This window comes from Notamacropus eugenii, chromosome 6 (assembly GCF_028372415.1).
Source record: "Notamacropus eugenii isolate mMacEug1 chromosome 6, mMacEug1.pri_v2, whole genome shotgun sequence".
Taxonomy (NCBI): domain Eukaryota; kingdom Metazoa; phylum Chordata; class Mammalia; order Diprotodontia; family Macropodidae; genus Notamacropus; species Notamacropus eugenii.
Window position 1 is genome coordinate 330,070,314 of NC_092877.1, and position 19,592 is coordinate 330,089,905.

The 19,592-nt window shown below is 41.5% G+C and overlaps 1 protein-coding gene across 1 annotated transcript in view; it reads left to right on the forward strand.

The window, feature by feature from the left end:
- The window catches only part of GRK7 (G protein-coupled receptor kinase 7), a 49,221-nt gene extending 39,695 nt beyond the window's left edge, over positions 1 to 9,526 (forward strand). Inside the window, exons 3-4 of the mRNA XM_072618124.1 lie at positions 842 to 1,116; positions 6,893 to 9,526. Coding sequence (XP_072474225.1) covers positions 842 to 1,116; positions 6,893 to 7,229 — 612 coding nt within the window. The 3' untranslated portion in view covers positions 7,230 to 9,526. The remainder of the gene's footprint in view (positions 1 to 841; positions 1,117 to 6,892) is intronic.
- Positions 9,527 to 19,592: the final 10,066 nt, after the last annotated feature.

Sequence of the window (19,592 nt, forward strand, 5' to 3'; positions counted from 1 at the left end):
AAAGAGGGGATTGGATGGTGGGAGAGCCCTTCTACTTCTGGCTCTAAAACCCTATGATCCTTTGATTTATGTAAGGGAACAAGATCTTATTAAGCCCCTACTATAATCAGAGGACTAGGTTCAAATCATAACTCTGACATCACCTTTGTAATCTTGAATCAGCCACTTAACTCGATATCTACCTCAGTTTCCTCATCTGTAAAATGAGAGGTTTGCACCAGCAGGCTTGAAAGTCCTTCCAGTTCAAGACCTATGACCCTGTGATCCTTTGATTTATAGAAAAGGAGCAAGACTTTATTAAGCTCCTACTATATGCCAGGCACTGTGCTGTTTTAGAAATATTATCTCATTAGATACAAGTAACTCCAAGAGGTTGGAGCTATTGTGTCATCCCCGTTTTACACTCACACACTAGTTGTGTGAAAAGCTTTGAGCCTCTCTGACCTTACTTAGCTAGGGTTGGACAGCAGACATGCAGCTCATCACCAAACCTGTCCTGGAAGTCTTAAGCTTGGCAGGAGTCAGCAGAACTGTGTGCCTGAGTTATTCTTGTGGCATAGAATTCAAGAAACTAGGATCCCCTTGAACTTCCATGAGATTCCAAATCTGGAGAACACCAAAGGTAGTAAAATTGGCTGATTTAAGTTTTGTCTCTTCTTGAGGAACAAAATGAGCTAGGACCTGCCTCAAATTTGGGCAACAAAAGTGGGGGAAGGGTGGCAAGTACCAGGAGAATGCACAGATGGGGTGAGTAGTCCTTGAATAATCAGAGTTGACTATAATCATAATTTTCAAAACAACTAAAGTGTAAAACTTCCCCCCCATTCTCCTTTCATTACAGGCTGGAACCAATGGTTACATGGCTCCAGAAATCCTGAAGGAAGAAGAAAGTTATTCCTATCCTGTGGACTGGTTTGCAATGGGGTGTAGTATTTATGAAATGGTAGCTGGGCGAACGCCATTCAAAGATTACAAGGAAAAGGTCAGTAAAGAAGATTTAAAGCAGAGAACCTTGAAACAAGAGGTCATATTCCAACACCCAGGCTTCACAGAAGAAACCAAAGACATTTGTCATCTCTTCCTGGCCAAAAAAGCAGAGCTACGCTTGGGAAGCAGGTAAACATAGGTAGGCTGTGTACCTAGTGTTAGCATTATTAACAATTACTGAGGCCACTCGGGATCAATGAAAATGCTTTGTCATTGAACAGTGATGCGTTTCTGATGTTGAACCATTTTATAGTGCCAAGGAATTTGGTGGCAAGAACCTTCTTTTGGGGTCTTCAGCACCTGTGGCCATAACTGCAGTAAGAATAGTTGCTGAGTTGCATCTTCAAAGGGGTATCTCCCTAGGCTGATGGCTGTGGACATCACAGAATCATCGGTTTTGGGCTCGGAATCCTGGGCTGTCTTCTTCAGGGTCTGAGGGGAGATGGTGGCCAAGGTGGTGACGGTAATTTGACTTGCCCTCCCACAGGGTGCCATCATGCTACACGTGGTGTCCCTCATTAGAATGTGAGGTCCTTACGGAGAGGCATTATGTTTATCCTTCTTCTCTCTCCAGTACTTTGCACAATACCTGACCTTTAGTAGTAAATACCTGTTGGTTGATTGATTGGTGCTTGTCGTTCAAACCATCTGTATACTATATAGATACTAAACTGCATTGTCAATCAGTTAGCAAGTATGCTACTAAGTATGTTACTGTATTGGGTGCATGGACAGTGGGGTGTAGAGGAGGTATCTATTTTATTCTCAAAATGAAAAAGTAAACTCAAGTTATCTTGCAAAGAAAAAAAGCAAAATTTAAAACAAAGAAAATTGGTTGTATATTTCATGTTATCTACTACAAAAGCATGGTTTGATTAAATTCTGTTTTCTCTCTACTGTTAGGATTGGTTTTGAGACTGAAAAATCTCTGTGAATATATATTATAATAGATTTAGAACTGGAAGAGCTACTGGAGGTCATCTCCTGCAGCCTCTTCAGTTCACGGATAAGAAATCGGAAGCCGGAGAGGCTGCGTGACTCGGCCACGATCACATGGCCCTGCAGGCCTGAGTCAGAATTCACACCCAGTGCTCTCTGTACTCTCCATTCTGTTTCCTTCCAGTTTTGCTGGGGGCTTGTTGTATTTTTTTTTCTGCCAGCTGCATTTTTATGCTCCATCCATCTCATTCTATTCTCCAGTCTACTGCTTAATTACAATTTTCCCTCAGATTTTATAAGGCTTATAGTCATCTTTTTTAATTCTTTTAATGCCTGTAAGTCATGTGACTGATTTTTTTTTTTTAAACAAACATAGCAGTGCTTTCACTCCCAGGTCAGTATAGCCCTCTTCGTAGTCACCTCCAGAAGCTTATTCCTTCTTCCACCCAGGCTTCTATTGCTCACAATACGTCTGTTGCTCCTCTTTTGGAAATGCCTCCCTAGGCTTCAGTATTTTCTTCAAGTGACAGATCTTTGCCCTTTGAGAATGGATTTTAAAAATAGGAAAGTTATCTGGAGGCCAGTCTAATGAATAGAGTGGGTGGTCAAGCTGGGTTATACTGGTTTGAGTCAAAAACCAGGGTGTGACTAGACTGTTTCCTCATCACAGGTGTTAATGATTGGCTACCTTGGTTCTGAAGGTAATTCCAAACCTAGAGCTTACAAAGGTGATGAAGATAATACTTAATAGTTTGCTCTGACCCTTGCTTTTCTTAAAACCTATCTAACAAGGGTGCTGAATTAAATGGTCACAGAAGCCTCTTTCAACTGTAAAATCTCATAATTCTCAATCGGATGTAGAAATTCTGTGGTTCTCCTCAGTTTAAAGTCATGTGGTATGCTTTTTAAAAATAGAAAATGGACAAAATGCTCAAGGAAAATGCTATCTTAAAGCATGGTTTTTGCCCCAAGCTTTATACTCCAAAGCATCTGTTGTCGTGACTCTTTTGAATAACTGTTTGTGAAGTTAGTGAGCACAGCATATAAATAACAGCTGCTCAGTAACCCATCCTCCAGCGTTTTCATTCCAGCTTCTCATTGATTCTTTAAAAAAAAATTTCATTCAGATAACAAAACACAAGCAAGTGTTTTCTTAAAACCTGAACACATTCCAAGACTACAGATGGCTCGGCCCAGGGTCCAAGTGTCCTTTTCTGGGCTGCATTTGGACATTCCAAATAAAGATACAAATCCAGGTCCTTGGAAAGTCTTTTTCTGCAAAGCTGATTCTACCTCGGTCTTTTTTTCAGCTTTGTGACCTGTCTGTTATTCTCCCAGACAAGCCAGGAATATTTCCTAAGACCTTACTCAGCTGCCTCATGGGGTTAAATGAGGTGTATTCTTATCAAAGACAAGATGGCAAGCCTTTAAGCTTGGAGCCAGGCTTACCCTGATATCCGTGTGTATCTTTTTATCACGTGGCCCCTAAGTGCCGCAGGGCAAGGACAACTCTAAGCCCTGAGGTTTCTGACAGAAGTATTTCCAAGAGACACAGCCTCCCAGATGATCCTGACATCTGGGCTGGGCTTCACTGACCACACATTATACCTGAGTGGAGACTTCATACATAAGCAGGTGCTTTCCAGCCTCAGTTCATATAAAGGGACTGATTCTCATCTCAGCGTGATTTTCCGAAATGGGGAGAGAGCGCTTGTCTGTCCCTGAAATCTCTCCCACTGCATTAATGAGCAGGAGAAGTCTCCTCCCGGCTCCCTGGAGAATGATCAAGATGCTGCCTCCCTTGAGAGCTTCTCCTGTTCATGCCAAACCAAACTTCAGGGTGATGGGTAAAAAAAACACACACCACATAGCTGCTGGGGACCAGTCCAAAAGTAACAAGGTCCCTGAGTACTGCCCACTAACAGAACTGCGGTGAGCATTTCTGAGACAGAACCTTCATGTTCCCAGCTCAGCAATGACGGGGACACACGAGGCGGGGGTGAAATGAGGAGGGTCATTTTCTGGCTCCATCCTCCTCTTCAGCAAGTATTTATCGCATAGCCACTATGTGCAGGGCTCTGGCCTACCTGTTGGAGAGAGGGCAGGCTATGAAACATAGACCCTGCCCCCAGGAGGCTTGCAATGGAGTTGAACATTCTGGGAAAGGTCATTTGTGATTTCCCCTGATTTGGTGGGCATGTGGATATAGAAGTAAAGATATAGAAGTGAAAGCCAGCCATATCAGAAGGCTAAGGCTGGCCCATCTGTGCCTTGTTTTGCCAGAGTATGCTATTAAAGACAGACTGTTCTGATGTAAAAATTAGTCTTGTAATGCTCCCTGAGGACACTAAGCCTCTCAGCTATCTCTAGCTGCATCAGTTAAAGCTCCTCAGAGCTAGTTTTCATGTGTACTTTTGACCTCTGGAAGAATGTGCTCCTTCCTGCAGTCCGGAGGCAGTGGGAGGCCTCCAGCTCCTCCAGAAGGGCATCGCTGAGTCCAGAGGACTTACCATGCCTTGTGAGAATTAACTGCTCTCTTGTGGTCTGTACCCTGACTTGGTTTCCATGGGACTCAAGACCCTCCACTTTAATTGCAGCAGAGCAAAAATTATCTGAGACTCATCCTGAACGACAGAAGGAAGGTCTCAGTACAGGACCCTGAGCTCTAGGGTGCAGACTAAAGGAGCTTCCTATTAGTAGGGTCCAGTAGGTGGCAACCCTGCTGCTCTCTTGGTTCAGTCGATCCCGATAGGGGTGGTTTTAGAAGAAAGTATACAAAAGATTAGAGCATTGCATTCTGGAGCTCCTGATGTGGGTTCATCCCATGTTTGAAGTGTTTGAATAGACATGAAAGAGCCCTTGGGGATGGCCTTAAGCGAAGAGTCCAAAAGGAAACAGTTGGATGAATGACCAACACACAGCTTCTGTAATACCATGCAGGTATACCCTTTGCTTTCAAGTATGGGTGTATTGGGGGGTTTGGTGGGGACCTGAGATTTCATTAGTGAACTCTCAAAGTAAAAATTCCCTCCACTGAGGTAGACTAGTATCTCATCTGTAGGATGGAGCAGTAAGGGAGAGAGAGGAAGCACGCAAGCACTTATTAAGCATTTAGTACATTCCAGGCACTGTGCTAAACACTTTATACATTTTTGCTCACAACCACCTGGAAAAAGGTGCTATTATTATCCCCATCTTACAGTTGAGGAAACTGAGGCAGCCAGAGGCTAAGTAACTTGTCCAGGGTCACATAGTATATGTCTAAGGTAGAATTTGAACTCGGGTCTTCCTGACTTATCCACTGGTCCATTTAGCTGCCAAACCAAGCCCAAGGTGGTTGAGTCAAGGTGCCCAGCTAGCATGTGTCGTAAGTAGCACTTGAATCCAAGTCTGCCTGACTCTAAAATTAGTCCTTAGTTACAGCATGCTACCTCTCTACTGCTGTTAAAGATGTGGATACACATGAGACCTTTCTCCTTGTGATTGAGTTCCTTGAAGTCTATGTCCAATAGTGGTGTTATTGGGTCAGAGAGGTATAAATTTTCCTCATGTAGTTCCAAATTCTCTTCCAAAAATATTTCACGAGCCCCCCAATAATATATTAGCGTCCCTGCCTTACCACAGCCCCTCCATCACTGACTTTATATTTTATCATCTTTGCCAATTTACCAGCTATGAAGTGAGAGCCGTTTTAGAACTGGCTACGTAGGAGGGCAGTGAATAGTCGCCTGGTGATTGTCCATCACACAGAGTGACCCAGATAACCTTTGAAGAGTCTGTGTTGCTCTAATCTTTGCCATCCCGTTACTTAGCAGAGTCAACATTATCATCACCAGCACCATAAAGATACAGATACAGATAGACAGATAAGACACATAGGTAGACAGACATAAAGATGGGCATAGACAGATAGATGCATAGATAGATAAATAGACAGACAGACTGACATAATAGCAACTTTGTAGTAAGAGTAAGAGTGGCATAGTGAATAGAGGGCCAGTCATGCTGTTAAAAAGACAGTCAAATCCTCCTTCTGAAGTATGTCAGCTGTGTGGTCTTGGGTAAGTCAGTCAACTTCTCTGTGCCCTACAGTGATCAGTCAATCAATAAACATTTATTAAGTGCCTTCTGCACCACAGCCCATGAGATGTATGCGTGCATCAGTGGAGGGAGTTTCCATGTCCGGAGTTCTTTGCACAGATGATATCACAGGCCCAGGCCAAAATTATCATTATGGTGATGATAATAATAACCTGATTTGTTTCATTCAGTAAATGTTGTTGATACAGTGACTCAAAACTGAGTTGCCATGAGGAAAGTGACTTTCAAAGAGCATTTTGTCTTTTCCCCCAGTTTCCAGGAAGAATGGCACCTAAAAAATTTTAGACAAGTTTCCATTCTGTTATTAAATAGCCCAAATTTTCTAAAGGACATAATTGGTTGCATAGTCTGGTGCCATAATGAACAGATGAGAAACAGAAAATGTTCCTGTTTACTCACAAGCCTCTAATTTCTAAGCTAATGGGGTCTGGGAATAGGAGGGGGACAATTGGGAACAAGGAACTATACAGTCTTGCTTGGAGCTTTCGGGTATGATAATTGCCCATCCATGACTCACTGCTTCTGTGGCAATGCATTACAGACACAAACAACAGCCTAGAATGGCTGCTTAGGAAAAAATAGCATGACGAGCGGCACTCATTGTTTTTACCGTTCGTCTTTTAACTCTTCACTCACTTGGGAGTTTGTGCACGAAAGCTGTGAAGGCCTCAAAGGCTGCTCTTCTCAGCGTGTCTTACTCCCTTACAGTAAGAGAGATGGAAGATCTGCCTCTAACCCCTGGGTTTCCCAGAACTCAGTCCATGTTGATGGGAGATCAGAGCACTCATTGAATGCACTCATTTCTCAAAATGGCTCCTTTTTGTTGGCTTATTAAATTTCAGCTCCCTGTCTCCTCTCTTTACAGAGAAGAAGGGGATGATCCCAGGAAACATCCTTTCTTCAAAACAATCAACTTCCCCCGACTGGAGGCTGGCCTTATCGAACCCCCATTTGTGCCAGACCCCAACGTGGTATATGCCAAAGACATCGCTGACATTGAAGATTTCTCTGAGGTCAAGGGGGTCGAATTTGATGAAAAAGATAGGAAGTTCTTTAAAAAATTTGCAACAGGTGCTGTTGCTATAGCCTGGCAAGAAGAAATCATAGAAACCGGACTCTTTGAAGAGCTCAACGACCCCAATAGGTTATCAGGCTGTGCAAATGGCAGCACGGCCAAGTCTGGGGTGTGTGCGTTACTGTAAGCCTTGGCCCGATCGATTCTGGAGTGCTGCGAGCGCTTGGAGGATCTCCCGGATAGGGTCTGATCAACCATTTCAGACTGTGAAACCGGATACTCAGGTAGTTTCCATTTGTAGGTCTTCAAAACACCTCCCAGCAACCCTGAGAGGCGGGTAGGAGCAGCTGCAAAAACCATCTTTTACAGTTATCTGAGAGTCTCGGCAGTTTGCCCATAGTGATGTAGCCAATAACGTCTGAGGCATGGTTCAAACCCAGGTCTTCCAGATCAGACTCTAGTACTCCTAGCATCATAGGACCCCTTGTTTTACAGATGAGGAAAGGAGGCTGAGCCCAAGTTGTGAAGCACAGTGCCTGGCACACAGTAGGTACAGTGTAAATGCTCCTTCACTAAATAGATTTACATTCTTTTGATTTGGGGTCACAAGGTCAGATGATGTATCAGTTTTTAGGGAAGACTAAGAAAAGGGACATGTGGGTTTATTTTGATAAACCAAAAGTATGAGCGCTGCGGCAGGTCCCTGTGAATTACGCAAAGTTCCCGAGGCAGAGAATGGAGCTTTGTGGTGTGTTCTGAAAATGACCATTTGCAATTCTTGGTAAACAGTCATTTTTATTTTGTTTCCCCTTTTTGTCTTTCATTTTTTCTTGTTCTGCATAGTTTAAATAAAAGACTATAAAGAAGGAAAAATTCTTGACTTTGCCTTTTAAAAAGAGAACTTGCAACTTTTTGATCTTAGATTACCGAATGCTTTTCAATTTCATTGACAGATCTCTTTATAATTCTTTTAAAAATTGACTATTTTAGCTTAAAATTCCCTTGAAGGCAAAAATGTTTTCATCTAGTAGGTCTACGGATTGAACAAATACTAACATAGATTCAGTCTTTCCAATAAAAGCAAATTCAGATCTTATAACAATTCTAATACCAGCAGCTAACATTTACATAGTGCCTGCTAAGTGCCAAGCACTATGCTAGGAACTGGTCTTCACAGCAGCCCTGGGAGGGGAGGCATGTAATAATTCCTTGTTTTGATTACTTAATTAAACCTTCCGTCTGGAATGTAGACAATGAATTCTCAGTTTCTACAAGAGTTTTGTTTTAAATAATTATAGGTTAAGTGAAAATGGACATGACTGACATGTATGGAGTAGGGTCTCTTTCCCTTGAACATTTTCCCAGTGTAGTGACCTCTGTGCTTTCAAGGGAATAGAAGAGAAATGGAGGAACCCAGAGTCTGACCAAATCAGGGTCAGGATCATGAATTTCACATGGTAAATGATAGTTCTCTATGCATTATGCACACACTCAGCATTGTGTGGAGGTTTCCACACTCCATGCTTTAAATTAAATATTTTTGGATTCAAATCAAGATGTGGGGAGTTACAGAAAATGTGTCCACACACACAAACATACCCCACACAGATTTTTCTAGAAGTCCCAGAATTATGAGAATAAACTGAAAACATTTTTTTTTTAAATGTGGCCTTGTTAAAGACTTTCAAAAAATGCAACCTTAGAATCTTGATTAACTTAAATTCAACTACCCAGAGCCTCAATGCTGTACTTTTTTCATACTCAGTATTTAGGAAAAAGAGGCAAATGAGGAACATCCTTATCTGGTATGTAATTAAAAAAACAATCAAAGCAGGTTTCAGGGCATATCATGGGGGTCAGTACAAATCAGACCAATCTGTTCCATTATCTAAATTAGCAAACCTGTGGAATGAGAATTGATGTCCAGAGTACTATAAGAGCCTAGATCATCAAAGGATGACTACTGTGTTGTTCCATGTTGGACTTGGAGTCAAGAAGACCTGAATTTTTGATTCAACCTTTGATACTTACTAGCTGTGTGATCCTGGAAAAGTCACTTAACCTCTGTCAAGTCTCTGTTTCCTCACTTTTAAAATGGGATTATAATAGCACCTATCTCATAGGATTGTTGTGAGGATCAAGGTACATGAAGACCTTTGCAAGCCATAAAGTGTAAGCAGTTATCATTAGGAAAGTGGATGTGTGCATTTTTAGGAAGATTTTCCTCTAATGTGTTGGGTGGGGAGGAAGTGTTTTCTGTTTAGAATTTGGTTAAGTTTAGCCAGAATATCCCATTAATAGAGGTTTAGTTTTATTGCAACCGTAAAAAAAATCACCTATATATCAGTTAGACCCTTCATATATACTTTTATTGGCTTTGTAAATTACACGTGTAAATTTGTGCATAATGTCCTAGAATTTCTATTTCACAAGCAGTGGAATTAAATAAATGCAATCAACCCATTAAAGACTTGTTTTATTAAACCCACTTTGTATGCTAAGCTGTACCTAGCTGCTCCCTGGGATCATATACTTCAGAAATACCTATTTCCTTCACATAGATACCCCCTCCATTCAGACAGCCACCATCACATTGTCAGTGACCATTCATTAAGTGCCTCCTGTGTGCCAGACTCCATGTTAAGTGATGGGAATATGAAGAAAGGCAAAAAACGACTCTGTCATCAGGGAATTCATAGTCTAATGAGGAAGATCACATAAATATGTACCAGTAAGATATACAGTATACATTGGATATAGTCCCAGAGAGAAGGTGCTGAAGTTAAGCAAGACTGAGAAAGGTTTCCTGTAGAAGGGACTTGAATTGAACCTTGAAGGAAGGCAAGGGAGCCTGAAATAGAATTCTAGGCATGGGGGACAGCCAGTGACGATGCTCAGAGCCTAGAGATGGAATGTTTTAATTGAGGTTCAGTAAAGAAGGCAAGTGTCATTGAATCCCAGAGTACTTGGGGAGAGAAGACTGGAAAAGTACGAGCCAGTTCTCTGGGGATGAGCCTTTAAAGCTTGACTAGGTTGGGTTGGTTCTTGGATAATATGCATTTCATCACCAGGCCCATGCTCTTAGTTTTGCCAACTTGGTAGAGCTTTGTCAGAGCTTGCCCTTCAATGGTATAACCTCAGAAAACTCAAGGTCACCTCAGGCCTCAGTAAAACATCAGAGCAGGATTTTGGCAGATGACACAGATGAAATATGAAATGATACCAGTTCTTGGGAACTCACATTTTACCTGAGAAAACAATCCAGTCCTGCCCCTTATTTTTTGTTGATCTGGCCATGTGTCATTACTTTATTTCTTGCTAGGGTGTTTACAGCCAGGACTGAAAAAGGCCTTAGCTTTTAAAAAGGCCAAGTCTTCCACTGCATCTGGGGTCATTGCTAGTCATCCTGACCTGTCTTGCCATTGGACTCCCATGACTCTAGAGGAGAAAGTGAGGCTGATGACTTAGCACAGCACTGCCTCACTTCAATCCAGTGACTTGCAAGTTAAGACATCACCCTCCTGATGTCATTGGTTTTAGGAGAGTAAACAACCACAAGCAACCTCCTGTTGTTGGAAACAACTTCACACCTGTGTCCAAAGCTTTATATGCAAAGTGGGAAAAACTCATCCTTAATCAAGGATGGCTGATCCTATTAGTAAAACAAAGCAAAACAAAAAAAGGAAAACCAGTTGACAAGCTTTTAACAAGAAAGCTGCTTCCTTAATCTAGTGACCTGATTTATTGTTGTCCTCTTTCTCCAAGACACATTATTCTGGCTGGATCCCAGTACTAAAGGGGTGAGTTATTATGCCCCTTATTTTAAGTAGCAAGAAAGCATCAAAGTATCAGGCAATAATTATGATACTACCAAAGATGGCTAAGACTTCAGACTCCTAACAAAGGAATTAATCAAGTACCCCGTCGTTACCAGCAATTTGTGGACTTAGAGACCATTTTAGAAAAGAATTAGGCAGAGAAACAATGCCCAGAACAAGAGTTTTTAATTTTGTGTGTCAGAGACAGTGCCCTTTTTGGCACTTTATGGAAGCCTGAAGGCTCCTCTAAATCATGTTTTTAAATTGCACAAAATTAAATATATAATTATGTTGAAAAGGAGTTACTAAAATATTTTTTGAAGGCCACAGCCCCCAGGTGAGTTACAGGCCCTACAAAACTGGGGTAGGAAGCATCAGGGAACAAGGACGTTGGGAGAACACAACTGGCAACCTTAGGTACGATGGACATTACCATGGCAGGAGAAAGAAGGGTCTTTTTGGACTCGGGTACCAACCTTTTTCTAACTCCTTCCAATTGGTGCTCAGGATGCCTAGGTTACAATGACCTTCACACTAAGGCAGAGGAAGGTCAAGAGTTTTGTAGGGAAAGAACGGGTTCTCAGTCAGATGTGTATGATTGGTTTCTCTGTGTCTGATCTCATAGGTATTGAGGGCCCCAACAATTAATTTGGGGGAGTACAAGCATGCTGTTTGGAAGTTTCCAAAAAGATTAGGAAAATGGCATATGCCCACATTGTCTAAAGTACAGAGAAGCAGCCTGCCACAAATTAGCCTTATGATCTCAGAGAAGTCCTTGATTCCCTGTTTTTATGAACTATCAGAGTAAGGCTCTATGGGCATGCCTGTTTGTAGTATATGCCTAATAATAATAGTTCATACATAGAGAACATTTGAAGGGTAAGTGCTTTCTACTCAAAAATCTGTGAGGATTATTACAACCATTTTATAGATGGGAGACTAACACTTATTCTAGACAAGGTTTTATCATAGGTCACAGCTAAATCTAAGGCAAGATTTAAAGCCATGTCTTCTGAATCTGTCTCCAGTTGCCTTTCCCCCTCTGCTGTAGTACCTCACTACAAAAACATTTCAAAGCCAAATAGAAATATTTTGGGCATGATGCACTATTTTTAAATCCCAGAATGGTAGATTTGGAAAGGACCTTGTTTATTTGTTTTTTTGCAAGCATTTATTATTTCTCCTTCTCACTGCCCCTCCCGATTGAATAGTAAAAAAAAATTAAAATCCTCATAACAAATATGCATAGTCCAGCAAAACAAATTCCCTCATTGACCACATGCAAAAATGTGTGTCTCAGTCTGCATTTTGAGCTCCTTGCCTCCCAGCAGGAGGTACATGGTATGATTTATCTTTAGTTCTTTGGATTTGTGATTGCTAATTTCGTTGATGAGAATTCTAAAGGATCTTTCAAAAGTATTTTTCTCTATAACGGCATTGTATAAATTATTTTCCTCGTTCTGTTCATTTTACTCTGCATCAGTTCGTAAAAATCTTCCCAGTTTCCTCACAAATGATCAATTTCATCAGTTCTTAGTTCAGTTGTTTTTTGTCGTGTCCAACTCCTTGTGACCCCATTTTAGGATTTCTTGACAGAGATAGTGGAGTGGTTTGCCATTTCCTTCTCCAGCTCATTTTATAGATGAGGGAACTGAGGCAAATGGCGGCGAAGTGACTTGCCCAGGGTCACACAGCTAAAGTGCCTGAGGCCAAACTCATCAGTTGTTAGGACACAATTATATTCCATTATATTCATATACCACAACATAGTCATCCCCCAATAGATGAGCTTCTCTTTAGTTTCCCTTTTCTTTTAGTGGTATCATTGGGTCAGCGGACATGCACAGCTTACTAAGTTTTGGAGCATCATCTCAATGGTTTTTCAGAGTGACTAGACCATTGTCCACTCTACCAACAGTGGGCTTTGTTCTCCTATATCCTTGAAGGGACTTTAAATGTCATCTAACCCAGGCTCCTCAATTTACAAATCAGGAAAACGCAACCCACAGAGGTAAAATGTTGGGTCTAGAACTTGTCTCCTTTTTTCTAGTTTCAAGTTCTTTCCTCTTCCCCTGCCCTTTTTTCTTTGTTTTGTATACCCGTCATGTGTATTTATTTGTGCTGTATTCCTGTTTGGGGTCAGAGGAAGAGAGATGTTGGCAGATATCCTCCCTTCGGCTTCCCAGGGACCGGAACTTGGTATCCCATGCTCTTCCTATCTCCTCATGGCATCTGATCTGATACGGAGATCTGCCTAGGGAGGAATGGAAACCCAAAGGAAGAAAGACAAGAGGAGGAGAAAATAGAGGGAGAGAAGGAGGAAGGGGAGATGAAAAAGAAAAGGGGATTTCTTTAATAGTTATGAACCAGCACAATGGGCCAACTTCCCTGGAGGAAGATGGATGAGTAGGAGAGTCGTTTTTAAAACCATAGTTCCTTGATGCTTGGCACTTTGTTATCATTTACCCAGTGGCAGTTCCCCCCTCTTGCCCGTGCTCCCCACAGGGCTTGGAAATCCAAATCAAGGGTATGCAAATCTTTTCTCTCCGGGCTTCTCCCTGTTCCCTTTGGATGCTTGTCACAAACCTCGTGGGCCACTGTAAATGCTTTAGGAACCAAAGCCATTCACTTTCCCTTCCTGAAAGTATCTCTCCCAGCCTTATGTTCTCAAAACTTCACTTTTCACCAAGCTGAAAAATGGAGGGCTTTAAAATTCCTTAATTACATTTCCCCGCCAGTGGAAAGTTACAGCAGTACTGAATTATGTGTTCCAGACTGGCTTTCAGTGAATGTTATTACAGTAAATACCAGCAGAGTGAAGGAGGAGGGAACATTGATTTTTCACTTGTCATAACCTGTAAACCAGCGAACAATGATGAAGTAACAGTCTAACAAAACAGGTCTTAGGAAGCAATTGTCCTGCTGCATTTCTTGTGGGACTCCAGCCCGTTCATCTGCCTTCACTCAACCCACCTGGAGCTCTTTTGTGTGTTCTAGGGCTCTATTTCCCAATCTAGTTTGGCCACAGAACGTTGTGAGGCTTGAATATATTGACAGAACCTATCAATGCTGGGCTGAGGGGCCTGGGAATATGGAATGCCTCCAAGATAAACTAGGGAAATGGGGTGGCAGTGGAGGGGAGGATGTATACCTATATCTATGTATATATATCTATATTTCTTAATGACCCATACCAGTTCTGTTCCAATTCAATTCAATTATTAATCATCTTCATTTTACAGAGATTCTCTAAGAAAAGTGCCTTGTAAACATCACATTCAACCCCTGGTTTCTTCTGATTCCAACCAAGTCTGGTGGTCTTTCTCCTCTGCTCTTCTCAGTTAGTACAGCATAATTTCATATTTAAAGTTTTAGAGGAAGAAATATTGCTTCCTTTGACATTTTCTCATAGATACCCTATTGTCATCACCCAAAATATTAGAATTCTACAGAATAAAGTTTGGGAAATGCCATTTGAGGAAAAGGTGCATGACCAATGATACAAAGTTTTTTTGACTTGAAGAATTTTTTTGTCTTGGATGTGACAAGTCCCAATTCCAGATCCAGGCTCTTCTCAATGGTTCTGGGTCTCATGGTCCAATCTGAGGACACTTGAGTCCTCCCCACTGCAGTGGCTTGTCTACCTTTATTCTGAATCCAGGTCAGAAAAAAGAGGGAGAACTCAAGGTAGGCATTTGGGTTGGGCTTTAGATAGGTATACTAGAGACAGTTCCAACTGGCCCTTAAGATTAAGAAAATCAGCAAATATTACAAACTAGAGTGATCAATACATTTATTTATTGTTTTCTCTGTTGACTAGACTTGTTTTTGTTTATACTTCATTCGCAAAGAGAACCATGACACCAGGAAGGTGAGGCCATGACTTATAAGTGAATTAGATTTAAGTAAGGCAGGGCTGTGCAGAGTCACCAGCCTCACTTTCTCTTCCAGAGCCATCTGGGTCCAGTGTGGCAAGATATAGATCAGGACAACTGGAGGTGGCCTCCTTGACTAGACTTAAAAGTGATGGAAAAAATGTTAGCAGTATAGATTGAAACTTAAAGTATGTCATGGGAATATTTTTTTACTGGAGAACCAGTTGCTAAACATTTGCCTCCATACCCCTGAGCTAACCATTTAGTGGAAACAAGCTTGGCACTCTTGACTGAAATGAGATACATGGACAGTCTGTATGCTATCTCTGTCTGTCTCTCCTCTACCTCCTCAATGTCCCACAGATAAATGAGGATTGGTACAGAGATTTCAAAATGAACAATTTTCATTGCTCTGCATTAATCAAAACAAGTGGATTCCAATGCCTTATCTCACTTTGTGCCTTTATCATCAATGAGATCAGCAGGAGCTATTCATTCATAGGGAGGGGAGGAGACATAACAGGTAGAACTGCACGAAATGTAATTTTTAAAAAAATCAGTTGTACCATGTGCAGAAAGAAGATAGGAGAAGATACAAGTATGGTAGTGAGGCAAGGACTAGGATTCTTCTTGAAGATTTCAGATCTAGAGCTGGACAAGACCTCAGGGATCATCTATTCTAATCCCCTAATTTTGGAGAGGTTGAATGACTTATCCCAGGTCACCTAAGTCCTAAAGAAAGAACAAAATGACATGAGCTGTGTGCACAGTAACAGCAGTATTGTAAGCTGATCCGCTGGGAATGACTTCGCTCTTCTCAGCAATGGGATGACCTAAGACAATCCCAAAGGACTCGCAGTGAAAAATGCTACCCACCTCCAGAGAAAGAACTGATGGTGTTCAGAATACAAATGGAAGCACACTTTTTTTACGTTCTTTTTCTCGAATTGTTTTTCTTTTTGTCTGTTTTCTTTTTTATTTATTTATTTTTAGTTTTCAACATTCATTTCCACAAGATTTTGAGTTCCATATTTTCTCCCCTCCTCCCATCCCAAGACATCATGCCTTCTGATCATTGTCTATGTCTTCTTACATAACATGGCTAATATGGAAGTATGTTTTACATGACTACACATGTATAACCTATATCAAATTGCTTGCCTTCTCAGTGAGGGGGATGGGAAGGGAGAAAGGGAGAGAATTTGGAACTCAAAGTTTTAAAAGTGAATGTTAGAAATTGCTTTTACATGTAACTGGGGAAAAAATACTAAGTAAAGTTTAAAAAAATAACAGAACCAGGCTTTGACAGACATTATCTGACTTCACATCCAGTGTTCTTTTCTATGTCACTTTCTCTGAGTGTGAACTGTTTATTTCTGTTATAAAAAAGAGCAGATTTTGGCAAACGCCAATACCTTCTTTAATATGGACGCATCAGTTTACATGGCACCTGGGTGCTCCTTTCCTATAGATGTTGCCAAGTTCGTACAGAGTTGCTCCATTGGAATCAATGGCAGTAAGGTCAACCATCCCACTTTGCTTTGGATTAGAAAAATGGAACTTAATTGTAGAGACTTGGAGGGTCTGTAGGTTTCATTGTTAGGAGGATTCTGTCCACCAAGTCAGATCACAGCCTGCTCAGTACCTTTGAGGATGGTCTTCATGAGCTTGCTGTGGGTGAAAGGAGAGCAGTGGAAATGGGAACCAGCATCTCCTTCTATGAGTGACATGTCAGCACAGGTGTGTCCAGTGTTAGAATATGATAACATATGCAGCCCCAATATACCTGGAAATGTGAAGAGTTGAATAGTCTTTTGAAAATGCCCTGGAGTTGACTTTGGAAAATCTTTAAGAGTTAAAGGATGTGTCAGTCAAAGAGAATAATGAGGCAGATTATTCAAGAAAATGGTTGAAACTATGCCATACATTGCTGAAGGCTGCAAAAATTTAGCACCAGCAGAATTCCTAGCAAGACACCACCTAGTGGCCAGAATCAGGCATCAGAAACTTAATATCTTTCATTAATTAACAAATCTCCTTACTACGAATATAGACCTCAAGATCTCCTTGAAATTGTACTGAAACTGGGGCTTTATCACAGGCAAAATTATTGTTCACAATCACTGAGACACAACAATGATCCATAAAAATGTGACAACCACATTTTAAAATACATGTCATCTTAGCAAATATTTATAATCTCTAAACTATGAAGAACGAAAGACTAAAGATTTAAAAGAGATAGCATAAGAAATTCAAGCCAGGTGAGAACAGGCCAAAATTCATCTCATCTTTATCATCCTGTTTGGATCTGTACTCAAGATACTGCTTTTAGTGGGTCTAGCAAACATCAGCCAACATCCCAGTTATTCTTTTCCAAAAAGTCATTATTGTAACCACCTGCACAACAGTCTTACCTTTCTTTGCCTCTCTAGCATGTCATATGGTATCTGGTACCTAGAAAGTGTTTATTAAAGGCTTATTGACTGATTGAGAACATTAAACATAAAAGAAGGATAGTAATCCCAGTTCTGTTTCTATCTGACCTCAAATGGGATAGTAGCTACTACAAAAAAAAAATCCCCCCTCCCAAAAGCCTGATAGGTGCTTTTCCACAAATATGCACAGTCTGTGGAGAGAGTAGGCACAAATTTAAAGGACAAAGGCTATGAGGGATATATGTATAGAAAACATGTGGCAAAGAGTTTACTCACAACTCCTGGTTCCTGTAAATCCCCTTCTCCCTTGGTGGGGTCCTCAAGGGCAACATTCTATCTTGGAATATTCATTTGGTTAAGATCAAGAAAGAGTAAAGTTCAAAGGCAATCGTGTTCACAAGCTGCCATGGTGCAGAAGACCCTGGCTTCTTCTGCCTCTCCTCAGCCCAACCCTCAAGACTGGCTTCCAGAGATCCTGTGCCTTCTGGGCAGGTCACCCCTTTGTAGGCACCCTCAGTTCTGGCTCAGCAATCCATGAGTCATAGGTTCAGGCCCCACTGGCCATTAGGAAACTTTTCATTATCCTAGAGTACTCCCCGCTCAGACATGCATGGCCTGGAATAGATTCCTAGAAAGTTTCTACACTGCAACTTGGGCTGGAACCACCAGGCAGAGAATATCTACATATTTCAAGGCTGTAGATTTCAAGGCTCCAGATTCCAATCCATTCTCTGTCTCTCTGTCTGGGTCTATCTCCCTATACACATACACACATACATATATGCGTGTATATATGTTGTATATATATATACACACACAACATCCATCTACATATATAGACTAATATATGTATATGTGTGTGTGTGTGTGTGTGTGTGTGTGTGTGTGTGTGTAGCATCCCAGCAAACTATAAGTTGTAGACAGTTGTTAATTTGCAGCACTTGAGGAAGTTTCCACACTGGAATGCCACACACACATGAAATCACAGGTCTGGACTAAAGAAAAAACAAACAAAAAAGACACTGAGAATAGGATGAAATCAAGAATGGTGACTGAGGCAAAAGACAAAGGAGTCTTACAAGTCAGAGTTAAGGCCTAAGAGTGCCTCAGACTGGCTGACTGAGTTGGAGTCTGAACATTAAGGAGCTGAGAGAGCCCCAAGGGCTATGATGGAAGAAAAGTGAAATGTCTTTCCCTAGGGAAAAAATGTAGTCTAGAATCTGTGATTCATGGGAGAACCAGCCGGTGGCAGCAGCAAAGAAGCAAGAGAGAGCATCTCACCTGAAACAGGTTGCAGTAGCAAGGCCTGACAGAGAGCGGCCAACTGCAAGGCAAAGGGAGAACACACTAGCAGAGGACTCTAGCAGTTTGCAGCGGTGAAAACAGTTACTTGTAGCCTGATGACATTTCCAGATTGGCAGATCTGGGCTTCCTGGGGCAGTGAGCAAGAAACATCAGAGAAGAGTCGACGCAGACCTAGGAGTAGGAGTTGCTCCAGCTACACACATCCTCTGGTCCTTTGTGCTCTCAAAGTGTTTCATGTCCCATAGGGGGTGTGCTTCTCTGTGACAAATGGCAGTCCTATATGCATACAAGGAGGAATTTCTTTATTTATTTTGCTATGCTGTTTACTTATGTGCTTTTTGCTTTGATCCAGTGTGTCCTCTGGTTGGTCTTGTAAAAGAAACATTGATGGGGGCTCATGAACTCTGGTTTTTATGTTACTGGATTTTGTTTTGTTTTTAAAGTGAATATTGACCTGAAGTGTTTCATAAACCTGAGGTGACTTTCAGAAAAGGGAGTAATCCGTATGGATTGCAATGGACCAATATAGAAAAGCTGGGACTTCAGTTGGACTCTGAAGAATTTGGATAGTAGAGAGAAGGGCAATCCACGAAGATGACCTTCTCTATCCTTCTAGAAAGTAAACCCTATATACTACAAGCTCTAGTCAAGCTGGAGATTGCCAAGAATTCAAGCAGGCTACTAGGAAGGAGCAAACTGTCCATTGCCAGCCAACTAGCCTCACTCCTAGGCCCTGCATCTAAGTCACTTCTAATTGCCTGCGCTCTAAGGATTCTTCCTTGGCACCTGGGACATATGGCTATAGCATAGTTTACAGGAGACAAATAAAATGCGAAAAATCAATAACTCATTCCATTTCCTTGTCAAACAAATCTAAAATCATCTAACTCTAGAACAAAAGTATGAAACCTGACAAGTTTGTCCCAGTGTCCTTGTTTTGGGTCCTTTTGTTTCATCCTTCTCCTTCAGGTTTACAAGACCAAGGGGGCCCTCTCCACTCATCCTGAGCTATATTTTATCACTGAACCCTTTGGAGGAGATAGTGAGACTGGTGACTTTGCACGGGCCTGCCTCACTTCAATCCAATCCACTTGCAAGTCATGGCATCCCCTTC